Source organism: Delphinapterus leucas, chromosome 6, assembly GCF_059928025.1.
Source record: "Delphinapterus leucas isolate spDelLeu-1000000601 "Yukka" chromosome 6, BTC_Dleu_Yukka2, whole genome shotgun sequence".
In the NCBI taxonomy this organism is placed as follows: domain Eukaryota; kingdom Metazoa; phylum Chordata; class Mammalia; order Artiodactyla; family Monodontidae; genus Delphinapterus; species Delphinapterus leucas.
In genome coordinates this window covers 122,790,549-122,805,722 of record NC_143134.1, presented here as the reverse complement: position 1 = coordinate 122,805,722, position 15,174 = coordinate 122,790,549, and the positions used below count along the sequence as shown (strand labels likewise).

The 15,174-nt window shown below is 57.4% G+C and overlaps 1 protein-coding gene across 1 annotated transcript in view; it reads right to left on the bottom strand.

Moving 5' to 3' along the window:
- Positions 1-15,174, bottom strand: part of SARDH (sarcosine dehydrogenase) — a 62,686-nt gene that overhangs the window by 41,653 nt on the left and 5,859 nt on the right. The window contains exons 6-8 of the mRNA XM_089913982.1: positions 8,627-8,731; positions 7,363-7,492; positions 3,026-3,527 (exon numbers count right to left, since the gene is read on the bottom strand). Coding sequence (XP_089770108.1) covers positions 3,026-3,527; positions 7,363-7,492; positions 8,627-8,731 — 737 coding nt within the window. The remainder of the gene's footprint in view (positions 1-3,025; positions 3,528-7,362; positions 7,493-8,626; positions 8,732-15,174) is intronic.

Sequence of the window (15,174 nt, the reverse complement as noted above, 5' to 3'; positions counted from 1 at the left end):
TCCACGCGACAGGAACCTGCTGCACTGAGCCAGGAGCTTCCGGAAAGAAGGCGGGCCATGAAGAACCGCCAGGGGCCTGGGGAGGGGTCCCAGCGGCGGCACGTGGGGCTGCAGGAGCAGGCTGGCGAGGGGCTGAGCCGGGGCGGGAGGAGGCCAGGAGTCTCACCCTCCTTGGCAGCAGGAGCCCAGTGGCTCCTGGGATGGGACGTGGTCACCCACCCAGCCTCGCTGAGAGTGGGGCTCCTGGGGGGCTCTCAAGAGGGGAGGTGGAGCCTCAGCTGTCCTCCCAGACCCCCTGGGTGGCAGGGACCAGGGAGGGGGATGGGCCTGAGGCAGGGCTGGGTGATCCCTGCACAGGCACATCCGGCCCCTCTAGACAGGCCCCCACCAGCCCCTCTGCTCGCCCCTGTGCACACCTGTGGGTGTCAGGGGCGGGGGCACTCAGCTCAGCCCAAGCACGACAGGGGTCAGCTGTGGAAGGACCACTCCCCGTGGCCCACAAGGACCTGGCTGCTGTTTTCCACCTGCATACAAGCGGGCAGAGGAGCCTGCAGCCGGGGTCCGGCGTCCAGCCACCCTCCTGACATAACAAAGAGCGACTTCTCCTTCCCTGGTTGCCAGGACCCCAAGAGCTTTCTTTAAAAACAACGGCCCGTGCTCTGGGCCCCACCTATGCCAGGCCCTGGGGGAGGCGACGCATCCCTACCATGAGCCTCAAATGACTCCACTGAGAGGGTGGATCATTGTTCCCATTTCACAGATGGAGAAACCGAGGTCAGAGAGGAGGAAGAACTGGCTAATTGGTGGGGAGCCGGGACAGCTGAGAGCCTGTTGGGGTGTCCAGAGGGGGTGCCACCGCCACCATCCGCGAGGCAGCTGCTGTAGCCTGGAGGGCACCTGGTGCCAGGCCAGCCCCGGGAGCCTCGCATGCAGGCCAGGGTCCAGACACGCCCTGGACCCGGCCCTGGACCCCGATCGCCTTCTCAGGTACCTCTCTCCCCAAGCCCGTCCTCCGCGTGTAAGACGAGGAGGTGACATGGGTCAGAGTTCTGCTCTGACCTCCTGAGTGTCTAAGCAGGGGCACAAGGCTGGCGCTCCCTCGTCCGGGTTTTTTGGTGACTCCCTGACGCAGTGCCCTCGTTTCCTGGCTCTGCCTCTCTTGTGGCGCCTGGGTCTCCATGCCCCGCTCAGGCCAGGGAAGCAGAACATCCCATCAGTGCTGAGAGGCCCTGGGTGCCGGTGCCACAGCTGGTCCGGTGGTGGCAGCCGTCCAGTATGTGAGTGGGGATGGGGGGGGGGGGGTGGGTGCTGGGTGGACACGGACGCCCCACATCAGTGACCGCTCAGGCCCGATGCCATGAGCCGGTCATCTCCTGGGTGCATTGCCCGGACCAGAAAGGCAGGTGGCCCAGATCACAGCCCCGACCCCTACCCACTGGGCCCCAGCACTCAGGGGCTCCCTCCCTGGGCCCTCTGCCTTCCAACCTGTGACGCAAGGCCCCAGCCAGGCCGGGGCAGAGGCAGGAGCTCTGCCTTCCACCCACAAACCCGCCCACAAGAGGCTCCCTCTAATGTCACACTTGTGAGAAGAGGTGGCTGAGGAGGGAGGCTCAGACCCATGCCAGGGGCCTCCACCAGCCCTGGAGGTGAGAGGCCACTCGGCGAGGTCAAGGATACGCCCTGGTCCGTCCTATTCCAGTGCTGAGGCCTCACCCCGCGAGGGAAGCCGGACGGCAGACAGCCCTGCAGGGCTGGAGCTGGGTCCCTGCCCACTCTGGCTCGCACGCGGGGTGACTTCAGACAAGATGCCTCTTGCGACGGCGCCTCTGTTTCGCTGTTTGTAGTGGGAGGGGCTTGGACTGGCCCATCCCTGAGGCCCCGTGCAGCTTTATCATTTCTGGAACATTCCTCTCTTGGGAGAGCACGTGGGCACAGACCCAGACAGACTCCAAGGTGGCGCCAGAGCGGACCATGCTGTGCCAGGCGCCATGGGGCGGGCGGCAGTGGGGGGGACCTCAGGGTATGTCTGTCTGTCTCTGTGGGGGCCAGACATCCCCCCCAGTGGACACAAGGTCCCCAGCGGGCCAGGCAGGGACGAGGTGAGCAGAGGAGCTGGGGTGCGCTGAGCTGAACCAGCGGCACCTCCAGCCCTGCCACCTCCAGCCCTGCTGGGCAGCTGGGATCTCCCCAGTCACGGCGGAGCGGGCCGAACACCCACAGAGGCCCCTCCAAGCCACTGCCTCGACTGCCACCTGCAGGGCTCGGGGCGCAGAACTGCCACCTGGGGGCCAGACCCCAGCCCCACGGATTGCCACCCTCCGGACCCGGCCTGGGGGCACCCGCATCCCTGTCCTGACTCATAGAGGTCAGTGGGCAACCAGGACGCCTCCCAACTCTGATATCAGTGCCCCCTGGGCTCAGCTCGGCTTTGTTTAGTGTTTCCGTGTGCAGACCTGATGCCAAGCGTTTTACCTACACAAACACGCTCACTGCTGCCGGCGACATTTACAGCATATACATCACACCCCAGGTTACAGAGAGGAAAGTGCTCGGCACAGGGTCTGACTGATTCCAGACACCCTGTGAGTGAGGGATGGATGCAGCTGACATGTCGCTCAGGGCTGCCTGTCTCCCAGACCCGCACATGTCCTAACAATGACCACCAATTCAGCCCCATTTCCTGGGCAGACTGTGCAGTCCCTCCTGCTCCCCGGGCCTCAGTCTCCCCATCTGCAAAGTGGGACGATAAGATCCCACTTCTGTTCCCAGAGCTGTCAGGTGGGTCAGGCAGGACACTGGGACAAGAGGTCCTGGAAACTGTAGAGGGCCGAGGATCTGCCAAACCCAGGGACCCTGCAGCACCGCCCCCACTGGCAGGCTTCTTCCCTTACTGCCACCTCTTCCAAGAAGCCCTCTGGATTTCAGGGAAGGCTCCTTTCTAAATAGCCCTGGATATTTACCCCACCCCACCCCACCCCATCCTAGGGCAGCCACCTCCTGCCCACGGGTCCCAGTGGGCACTTGCCTGATGTCGTAGCTGTGCATGTCCTTCTCCGGGCGCCCGTGGATGATCCAGTGGGCCAGCTCCTGCCCACAGCCACCTCCCAGCATCATTCCTGGCAGGAGCAGAGCCGCAGGTCTGCAATCCACCCCCAGGGCCCTGCACCTCAGTTCTGTGCCCCTCCCACCTCTATGGGCAGCATCAGCCCCTAAGCCCTGGATCTCACACCTGGGGTGCCACACACCTCCTAATGGGACCTCACCCCCTCCCGGCAGGCTTGTCCCATCTCCACCCCTGTCAGGGCTGCAGTACTGCCAGGCCCAGCACCCCAACCCGGGGTGGGGTGAGGGGGCTCTGAGAACTGAAGGAGAGGCCCAGTTGGCTGTCTTCACTTGCAGGGATGCCAGGGAGTCGGGGACGCACTGCTGCCCACGCTTACCTGCACTGTTGAAGCCGCAGCCCAGGAAGAACCCACGGAGCTCGGGTGCCTCCCCCATCAGGGGCTTGTGGTCCGGTGTGAATGACTCTGAAAGGGAGGGGTAGGCCTGAAGCTCCCTCCCGGCCACATGCTCCTGGGTGGTGTCTCCCAAGAGGGCACTAATTGAGGTGGGGGTGTGTAGGTGCCTCCTTCATCCAGACCCTCCCTATCCTCAAGACCCAGCTCAACGCTGCTTCCTCCAGGAAGCCTCCGTGATTGCTCCTGCCACATTCCCCTGAGTTCCTCAGCATTTACGACCTGAACTGGGTTCTGCCTTGGGGGGGGGGGGTCCTGGTGTGTCTCATGACTATCACCATTCTCCTGCTGGTGAGGGGCCGCTCCCTGAGCCCCCATCACTGCACGGGGCTCCCGGTCACTGTACCATCTTCCTGCTGTGTCACTGCAGGGCACTCTTGCCCACTGGACCACGAGTACCTTGAGGGCAGGGGCTGGGCTTTGCTCACTGTGTGCGGTGTCTCGAGGCCTAGCACAGGGCCCAGCAAACAGTAGGTGCTTGATAAATGTTCGCTGAGTGAATGAAGGATCATAAGTTCTTTGGGAGAGGAGACCAAGTCTCTCGCTTCTGTCTGCTGCCAGTGTGCCAAGAGCAGAGGCCAGGATCGGAGGGAGAGGGATCCTCGGGCATAACGATAAAGAGCTGGACTTTGCAGACACAGTCCTGGGTTCAAACCCTGCTTTACCCCTTCCCAGCTGTGTGACCTTGGCTCAGAGCCGCCTTGATTTCCTCATCTGTAAAATCCGGATCAGGGTATTTACTTCACGGGGCTGTGAGTTAGTCAGTCTGCAAATATTTGCAGCCCACCTGTTTGTGCCCAGAACTCGGCCACGGGAGGTGGCTCCGAACAAGACAAGCCCCACCCCTCGGGGAGCCGACGGGAGAGTGAGAGGGACAGAGAGTAAATGGGTAAATAAGGGGAAAAGGGAATGCCTGGGGAGAAAACACAGTGGGATTCTGGGTCTGGAGTGACCGGAGGGCTGGCTGCTCCTAACCGCCCCCCTGGCGCCATCATGACCCCGGGTCACAGAGGAGGACGCTGCACAGCAAGGAGCTGGGGCCACCGGTCAGGGCTGCCTGGCTCCCAGCCGGGCCCTCAGCCGCCGTGTGCACTGGTCACAAGCGCTGTCTTTCTCCCTGCTGGTGACCGGTGACCCTGGTCTCCGATCTTCAGCATCTGAGCTGAAGGAGGCCACCAGCCCTGGGAAGCTGGGGAGCCTCCCAAACAGCCACAGGGGAGGGTGGAAGAAGCAGGGCGGAGAGGAGGGCAGGGCCTAGGGTGAGTCCCTGGAGGCCACGGTGACACTGGTGAGCCTCCGGGGGAGGCGTCAGGAGGGGCGAGAGCCCTGTGAGGAAGCGTCAGGGGCCTCTCCGGGGACTGTGTGGAGGTCGGGCTGCAAGAGGCAAGCCGGGGGTGGGGGGCAAGCGGGGGGCGGGGGGCGCGGCGCAGGGGGCGGCTCCCGCGACAGTGATGGGAGGATGCAGTTATGTTCGGGGATGACCCGGTGAGCACTTTGGGAGTGTTGTAAATGTTTCCACAACGTTCTGAGCAGCCTTACAGAAAGCCAGCAGGAGGGAAGTTTGGGGGTCAAGGTCGCCTGGATGTTTAACAAATGACTCGAGAGGATGCAGGATGCACGGGACAGGGGCCCCCACCTTGGCTCTGACCTTCCGACCTTGGAACGAGAGGTCTCCCCGCCCCCAGCTTCCCCGAAGTCAAGGGGGCCTGGGACTTCCCTGTTCTGCTCCGGAGGCCGAGGGTCGTTGACCGGCCTGTCCTCCCTGGTGAGAAGTGCTGATGTCCCCACGGAACCTCCCTCGCAGCTGGGAAACCAGACTCCACATGCATCTCCCCCGCAGTAGGGCTTCCTGGGGGCCATGACCCCCAGTCCAATTAAAGCGAGAATGCTCCCCGTGCCCCAGGGATTGCTTCGGGCCTGGGTTTCTCACTGCCAGCCCCACGCAGCCCCGGGAAGCTGCCGGGGCAGTGAGCCCTCGGCCCTTGCCTCGCACCCTGTGCCCCAAGACCCTGGGGTTGGCCGGGGGACCCCAGCTGCCTCTCCCCAGAAAGCTGTCCTCTCACCAAAGGCTCTTTCATGAGCTGAACAGATTAAAGCAGTCGGGGCTGGCGGCTGTGCAGACACCGTGTGTGCCGGAACCAAGAAGTCTGGACTCCCCGTCAGTCCGCAGGCTGGTGTCGGGACCCCTCCCCTCCCCTGGTCTGGCCTGCCCCTCACGCCCTGCTCGGCCTGTAGGAATGGCTTTGCTGGCTGGCCTGGGCCTTGCCCTGTAACCTAATGTGTGGCTTCCTCGTCTCACTCCACCTGTCACCCATTTCACAGATGCGGACACCGAGGCTCAAGGAACTCAGAGCCTCAGACACAAAGTTTCCTCTTTGGGCAACTGTATCTTTCAGAACCTCTCTCCACCCCTAGGTAGGCACATCCTACCCGTTTCTTGCCTTTCTTGAGGATTAAAGCGATCCCATCCGCGCAGGAAGGAGGGGGGATGCCCACACGATTCTGCTGGAACCAGCCTGGAGTGGCGTGTCTCGCCCGCCCGGAACCCTGGCCCTGCAGCCCCCCACGGCACCCTCTGGGTGGCCCACCCTGCTCCCACCACCCCTGTACCTCCCGCCCTCAGCCCCGCAGCTGAAACGTCTGGGCCCCAGGGCCAGCTTGGGCCCCTCTACGCCCAGAGGCCACTGTCTGCCAGGACCCCAGGCCAGCAGCCTCACCCCTGCACCCCAGTGCCGTCACACGGGAACGTGCTGCCCCCCTGTCCCGAGCCCACCCGCCTTGGGTTCCTGCTTCGGGAGCTCCGCCCAGCCTCCCACACAGGCTCCCCCGCTGTGCTCCCCACGTGCCCGGGCACGAGGCAGGCGCTCAGCTGTCAGAAGGAGCTGGGCGGATGCTGTGCGAGCTCCCCCACACCACGTCCCCGCTGACGTTGTCCCGGGCTTGAATCTTATTCTAGAACCTTCTCCATCTGCACACAGCCTTTAAGACACTCAGCGTGCCTGGGCCTCCCCCACCCTGGGGTCCCTGAGCTCCCTGGGCAACCCCAGGATGGCCCTCTCTCAGGCTCCGTCGTCGAGTGGTCACCTCTCCGTGCTGAGCTGTGAGTGACCCGTGCTGGGACAAGTCACATCAGTTTGAATGTCCAAAGTCTAGCCTGGCCGGCAGGCCCTGAACAATAAACTAGTGGCCTTGGCCAAACGCGTCAGTGCTGGGGGTCTGAGTCCGTCCTGCCTGGTGTTCAATCCCCGTGGGCACCGGCCAGCCGGGCAGGGTCAGGGGCTGCACCGTGCATACCCAAGGGGGGCATCGGAAGTTGAGCCACTCTGTTCTCCCCCTTTCCCTCCAGCTTCCTGCAGCTCAGCTTTCCCAGGGGCCAGAGGGGAGGCACTGGCTTGGGTCTTTCCATGCTGTGTGGGCGTGCAGCCCTGCTGGCCTGCCTGCCGAGGGCAGAGGGCAAAGGGGGCGAGGCTGACCTGGAATGGGGGTCTCCAGGCCTGTGAGAATGGCATCAGGGAGGAGCTTGGCCCTGTTCTCCGTGCTCAGCCTCACCAGGCGCTGGGAGGGTGCTCATCCCATCTTACGGATGAAAACACCAAGTTCCAGGGACAAGTCAAGTAGGGATTGAGCCCGGCGGGACCTCAGGAGGGACTCACGCGGGCGTGGGCGGGAGGAAGCCTGGCCATGTGCCCGTGGGCGGACTTCTGCCCTCACCGAGCTCACGTCCTTTGCCTGCAGAGAAGAGCGAGCGCGGCACCCGAGGCCCAGGACGGAGGGACGGCCGGCGCGCGCCCGGCACAGGCCAGCCTCAGGGGGCAGCCCCCCTGCCGGCTCCAGGACCCCCACTCACCTGGGCCGCAGACTGTGGACTTAATCCCTGTTTTCTCCAGCACGGGGACCCGGTTGATGGCACCTTCAATGTGCTGGGTGAACACATCCCAGTCCAGGTCGAAGAGGCCAAAGGCAAACTTGTCTGACACCTGGGGAGGTGGGCAGGAAACCTGCCCTGTGACAGCGCCCCATGGGAGTGAGAGCCAGGCAGGGCCTGGCCAGCCTCTCGATTAGGTGGTGACAGCGCTGGGCTGGTCCCCGCAGTGTGTCTCCTCTCCCCCGACCCCTCAGCGGCCCGTCTGCACCCCCTTCCAGCCCCGCCCCAGGCCCGCCTGCTCTGCCCGGTCGCCCTGCCTCCCGCCCTCCTTCACCCCATTCACCTAAGTCAGATCGGCCCTACGTGAGCGGACCCTGCCCACGTCTACCACCAACCCACAGCCACGCTGACCTTCCTTTGGGTCTTCGGGAAAAGCAAGCCTGATCTGACCTCAGGGCCTTCACCTCCACCTGGGGCAGCTCCTCCCCCGCCTTCTGTCTGCAGGGCTCTCTGCTCGACGTCAGCTCCTCAGGGAGCCCTGCCCGACCACAGTCCGAAGGACATCCTTCCACGCCAGTCTCGCTAGGCTTATCCTTAACCTGCTAACTTCACTCAGGGCACAGACCACAATCCCAAATTGCATTACTTCTTTGCTTATTTACTGTGTGTCTCCCCACCAGAATAGAGGCCTCTGGGGACAGGGACTCTTATATTGGTCTCCCTCTTTCTCCCCAAAGTTAAACAGTATCTGGCTGAAAGGACTCATTTTGTTGTTCAATTTGTAGACTAAATGTATGAGTATGGGAGCTGGGGTGGCCCGTACATGCTCGAGGGGGCTGGGGGGTGCTGAGGGGGCCGCTGGCCCTGCATGAACCCCAGGAGCTGTGCCGGAGGGAGATACAGCTGCAAGCACGGGGGGTGGGGGGGCATGGGATTGTCTGTTGATGGACAGAGGGCTTCAATGCTTTCATAATCTTCTAAAGTCATTATTTAACACTTTGCAGCCTCTGACGATTGATGTTTTGAGGCAAGCCCTCCACCTGCCCCGAGTCTGGATTTGCCCGTGTGCCAGGTTCTTCAGGGGTTGCATAAAATGGGTTTGACCTTGACCTTGTGGGATGGGGGACCTGCCACTTCTCAGGTAAGCCCCCAGGGTCGGGGGAGCTCCGGGGGGACAGTCTCCGGAAGAAGGCTCCTCCACGCTGAGACGCAGCCCCAACCCCTCCCTCGAGCCCTGGTGTCTCACCTCCTCCCAGAAGATGGGGTTGGTCTCGTAGCCGCCCACGGACAAGGCGTCCCCTTGGAGGCGGAGGTAGATGGAGGCGTCGTGGTCGCGGACGTTGGGCATGTTCTGCAAGGTGGAGCACAGAGGCCTCGGGGTCAGGGTCACAGACCCAAGCTGGGCCCACAGCGCCACCTCCTCGTTGTAGGACCCTGAGGACAGGGTGGACCTGGGGCCTCTGCGTCACACAGTGGACAAGCCACCCCACTGAAACCCCATAAGATAGCAGCAAAGATGGAAGGATGGAGGGAGGGAAGAGAAAAGGATAACCCACAGAACACAGCAGACGGGGGATCTCAACCAACACCGGAGGTGCAGAGTGGATGGGGGAGGGCCGGTGCCTTAGCTCAGGGCTGGGAGAGGGGAGACAGTTTGCCAGCCTCTGTCCAGTCCCCTCCAATCTGCAAAGGCCGAGCCTAGGGCAACCCCAGGTCCCTCTGCAGGGGGCGGTGGGCCGAGTGTGTATGTGTGCATGCACGCATGTGTGTGAGTGTGCACGTGTGTGTGAGTGTGAGAGGGAGTACGTGCGTGTACGTGAACAGGAAGTTGGACCGGGGTCTTTTCAAAGCAATTGGACCCAGATACCTTCCATCCCCGCAGCGTGCAGCCCAGGGCCTGGCCCTACCCTGCAGGGGCCCTGAGGTCTGTCTCTGGAGAAATGGGTCCCCAGGGGCTCCAGGCTCCGGGGAGGTGAGAAGCCGGCTGCCATCCCCCCTCGACAACAGATTGGAGAGTCTTCTGTGAAGACACTGAGTGGTCTGGGGAAGACTCCAGACGCTGACATGGAGATCCCTCACCAAAGAGAAGGGCATTTGACAGAAGGACTGGATAAGGCCAAGGACATCTTCCAGATATTAGGCTAAAACAGATTAAGGCATGGAAATCAGGAAAGGGAAAAAAATAAGAAAATTAGAAATTCAATCCTGAAGGTTCGATGTCCACCTTACAGGGGTTCCAGGAAGAGAAAATGGAGTAGAAGGAAAGTCAAAGCAAAAATCCAAGATGATTTCTCCGACTGAAAATCGTGAATCTCAGTATTGAAGGGCCCACAAGTGACCAAGCCCTGTGACTGGACCAGGCCTGCACTAAGGCCACATCAGGATGGAACATCCGGTGAACAGGTGGGTCCTAAACAAAGAAACAGCATTCCTGGAGGCTGAAGACCTGAAGCAAAGTCCTCAAAATTCTGAAAGACGATTTTAAATACAGAATTCTCGACCCAGTCAATTCGTCAACCGACTGTAAGAAAGAATAAAGATTTTCTTCAGACATTCACGGACACAAAAACATTTACTTTCCAGGTACCCTTCTCAGTAAGTGGCCAGAGACCATATGCCATGGATCCAGAGAGTGGGAGATTCAAACAGAAGATGGGTGAGGAAGGTCCCAGGGTAACAGCCGATCAGAGGCTGATGGAGAAGATAAGAAGGCAGCGGGAGGAGTCCTTCAGGGAGGGGAATGGGACTTACAGACTTTATGGGATTTCTCTGCCACGTATGAGTATGCAGAAAATATTACTGATATGGGCTTCCCTGGTGGCTCAGTGGTTGAGAGTCCGCCTGCCGATGCAGGGGACATGGGTTCGTGCCCCGGTCCGGGAAGATCCCACATGCCGCGGAGCGGCTGGGCCCGTGAGCCATGGCTGCTGAGCCTGCGCGTCCGGAGCCTGTGCTCCGCAACGGGAGAGGCCACAACAGTGAGAGGCCTGAGTACTGCAAAAAAAAAAAAACACACACAAAAAACGAAAATATTACTGATAGGTGTTTGACAGATCTGTTGAGATGTCTGGGGGAAAATTGTGACAGTTATGAATACAGATGCAAATATCCTTGACAAAATACTAGGAAACTGGATCCAGCAACATAGAAAAAGGATTACATACCACGACCAAATGGGATTTATCCCAGGAATGCAAGGTTGGTTTAACATCTGAAAATCTGTGTAATATACTACGATCAATAAAGGACAAAATCCACTAATTATTTCAATAGATGCAAAAAAAGCATTTGACAGATAAAACACTTTCATGATAAAAACACCCAATGTCTAGGAATAGAAGGGAACTTCCTGATGAAGAGTATCTGAGAAACACCCACAGCAAATGCATGCTTATTTGCAGTGTTTCCCATAAGACCAGAGGTCAAGAGGGAGGTCCACTGTCGCTACTGCTATTCAACATTGTACAGGAGGTCCTGGCCAGGGCAGGAGTCAGGCAAGAAAGCGTAATTAAAGGCAACCAGGGGGATAAAAAGTAAAATTATCTCTAGGTGCAGATGACATGATCTTACATAGAGAAAACCCTAACGACCCCACTAAAAACTATTAGAACTTATAAAATAGTTCAACAAGGTTGCAGGATACAAGGTCAATATACAACAAGCAGACAAAACCCACTGTATTTCTATATACCAGCAGTGAACAATCAAAAATGAAATTAGGAAAATAATTCGATTTACGATATCAAAAATAATAAAATGCTTACAAATAAGTTTAACAAAAGAAGTGTGAAACTTGTACTCTAAAAACTAGAAGATGCCTTTGAAAGAAATTAAAGAAGATGTAAATAATGGAAAGGCCTCTCAAGTTTACAAAATGAAGACTTACTATTGCTAAGATGACAGTACCCCCCAAACTGATCTACAGATTCAACACAGCTCCCACCAAAATCTCAGCTGGCTTCTTGGCAGAAGTTGACAAGCTGACCCTAAAATTCATATGGAAGTGCAAGGGACCCAGAATATTCAAAGCAATCTTAAGAGAAGAACAAACACAGAAGACTTACACTTCTGATTTCAAAACTTACTACAAGGTTAATATAATCAAGACAGAGCGGTACAAACATAAGGATAGACATATATAGATCAATGGAATAGAATTGAGAGTCCAGAAGTAAACCCTCACACTTATGGTCAATTGATTTTCCACAAGGATGCCAAGGCAATTCAATGGGGAAAAGGATAATCTTCAGAAAATGATGCTGGAACACCTGAATAGCCTCCTGCAAGAGCACGAAGTTGGACCCCTTCCTCACGCCACACACAAAATTTAACTCCAAATGTGTTGTAGACCTAATTATAAGAGCTAAGACTATAAAATTCTTAGAAGAAAATACGGGAATAAATCTCTGTGGCCTGGTTTAGGAAATGCCTTCTTAAATATGATACCACAAGCACAAGGGACAAACGAAAAAATTACATAGGTTAAAATTACTTCATCAAAATTAAGAACTTTTGTGCTGCCAACAATACCAACAAAAGAGTGAAAAGACAACCCACAGAATGGGAGAAAATATTTGCAAATCATAAATCTGAGGAGGGACTTGTATCCAGAATACATGAACTCTTATAGTTCAATAGAACAACAATCCAATTAAAAATGAGCAAAGTATCTGAATAGAGGTTTCCCCAAAGAAGATATACATATGGCCAACAGGCACATGAAAAGACACGCAACATCATCACTCATTAGGGAAATGCAACTCGAGCCACAAGATACCACTTCACACCCACTACGATGGCTAGAATCAAAAAGATAGGCAATAAGAAATATTGCTGAGAATGTGGAGAAGTCAGAACCTTCATACACTGTTGATGAGAATGTAAAACAGTGCAGCTTCCTTGGAAAACAGTCTGACAGCTCCTCAAAAAGTTCAACATAGAGTTACTCTATGACTTAGCAATTCCACTTCCACCCAAGAGAAAGGAAAACATGTCCACACAAAAACTTGTACATGAATGTTCATAGCAGCATTATTCGCAATAGCCAAAAAAGTGAAAACAGCCCATATGTCCATCAACAGACGAATGGATAAATAAATTGTGGTTTACAAGAGTATATTATTCAGCCATAAAAAGGAATGAAATTCTGCTACATGTACCACATGGATGAACCTTGACAATGTCATGCAGAGTGAAAGAAGCCAGACACAGAGGCCACAAATGGTATGATTCCATTTCATTCAAAGTCCAAAACAGGAAAATCCATAGAGACAGAAATTAGATTAGTGACTATCTAAGTTGAGGGTGGGGTGGGAAATGGGGACTGATAATGTGTATGGGGTTTTAAGGACTAAGATAATGTTAGATAGACAGATAGATAGACAGATAGATAGATAGACAGACAGATAGATAGATGATAGAGATAGACAGATAGATAGGTGATAGATATAGATAGATAGATAGATAGATAGATGAGAGATGATAGATAGACAGACGGATAGATAGATAGGAATAAAGAATTAGTCACAGCTACATAGGAAACTGAACAACCAGAAAAAAACTATTAGTAACTCCAGGAAACACAAAACGTTGGACACTATTTGTTCAGGAGTTAACAATGTTCTCGTCGCCATTATACTGCAAATACTGACTACTGATTTAACCAATAAATGAACGGATAAACAAAACCAAAGCATTTTGGAAAGTGAGCGGAGTGGGGAGAGGCCCACCCCCACGGGGGTCCTCAGCACTGGGGCACCTGCTTCCTCTCAACCCTGCTGTCCGGTGCCCCTGCCCTGGAGATGGACACGTCTGATGTGACCCCTCCGCCCCACCTTCGAGGACATGCAGAGACCAAAAGGGATGACGTGGCAGATGCCCCTCCCTGCTCCTCCAGTCTCCTAGTGGCCTGGCTCCCCTGCAGAGCTGGACTAAGTACGTCTGCACTGATTGCAAGAAGGCCCCCGGGAAGCTCTCGGGAACCGAGCACGTCAGGAATAATAATAGTGAGAGCGTTGCCTCTGCCGTCACTACCACTCTGCAAACAAAACCAACAGAACGCCAGAGCTCTGTAGAGCAGGAGAGCGGGGACACCTGGTGGCCAGGGAAGCCCCTGGCTTTCGCCCAGCAGGATCAGGGTCCCCATCTCCCTGCCTTGCAAGGCCCCAGCTGCCCCAGAGCGGCCAGCACAGGCTCAGCTCAGCCCCAAGGCGTCCACAGGGTACCCTCACTGCTTCCTCCCTCCGGAAGCCCACCCTATAGGTGTAACGCCAATTCCACGGGTGTCTCTGCCTCCTAATCTCAGCCCGTTCCTTCCATCTGCTTCTCCCGGCCCCATCTCCATCCAAATCTTGTCAGCTGCTTCCTCCAGGAAGCCCGCCCGATGGCTCCAGCCTTCCCTGCTCTCTTCCTCCGAAGCACCGGCTGGCTGGACCATCCCATGCCCTTAGTCACGGTCGGTCATCGTGGCCGTCACCTAATGAGCACCTGCTACGTGCCAGGCACTGCGCTCAGCCCTTCAGCCCATCACTTGCTTCCTCCCTCAGCACCGCCCTAAGAGGTAGCTACCATTTTTACCCATTTTGCAGAGAAGGAAACTGAGGCTCAGGTGGCACCTTGACTCACCTGGCTGGGTAACGGGGGAGTTGGGATGCAGACCCTGAGCACGGGCCCTCTCCCATTGCTCTGTGTCCCAACAGAGCAGTTTCTGCAAAAGTGGGTCGAGGATAGCGGGGATGCCAGACCATGAGGGAGCATCTGGGCCACCACGTTTGACAGACGCAGAGGCCAGGCCCAGAGGGGAAAGGGACAAGGTCACAGAGGAGCTGGGGGCAGCATTCGGCTAGGACCCAGGACGGGGACGGCTTCTCAGAACTGGGGTCCCTAGGGCAGCACAGCCCTCTGGCCACCCATAAAGAAAGATAAAGGGCATGTGGTCCAGGTGGCAAAGCCCTGAGCCCTCACTGGCCAGCCCGGGGCCAATACCACGAGGCCCAGATCTGGGCAGGTGGTGTCCTGCTGCAGGACTGTCAACCCAGGGAGCGTCCCGAGCAGCGGAAGACAGGCCCAAGTGTCAGGGACCTCCCAGCATGAGCCCCAGAGCCCTGACTGCAGGAGCTGCCGTGGCCTAAAGGAGCTTGTTTTCTGACCCACCATGGCATCAGACCACGTGGGAGGTCAGGGTCAGAGGCCTGCCCTTCTCCCAGATTCAGGCTGCCCAGGTGTGGCCTCAGGAGAGGCTGGCCTCCCAGACTCCCCATGTGGAGGGGAGCATGGGGAACTTGGTCCCCAGCCCCAAATCTCCTCTTTTCTCCTGCAGAAGTCTCAGAGTTTCTGGGGCTGGTGGCCCTTTCCTGGAGCGCAGCCTGGGGTTCCCAGGACACACAGGTTGCTGGGTGGGGGCAGTGTTTGTGAGTTACATGAATAACCCCAGCCTGGCTCTGACCTTAAAATTCAGGGTGCGGGTCCCTGGGCCCAGAGTGGGCCCTGCTTCTCCCTGAAAGCCGCCTCAAATCTGGGCATCCTGCGCACCAGGACACGGAGAGACTGAGGCCCCAGTCTTGGGCTCTGTAGGACACAGCCCTGCTCTGCCCCCAGCCTGTCCCCAGCTTTAGCCCAGCCCCCGAGAGCCCACTGCGGCCTGAGGGCGACCCCTGGCGGCCACGGGGTATATTTCCCACAGAACCAGGGCCAGGGACTCTTCGCACCAACAGCTGCAGTGATGCCTCTTTCCCCAGAGCCCCACCCGGAGGGCACACAGCAGCCCTCGGGAGGAGTGTGTGTGCTGGATTGTAT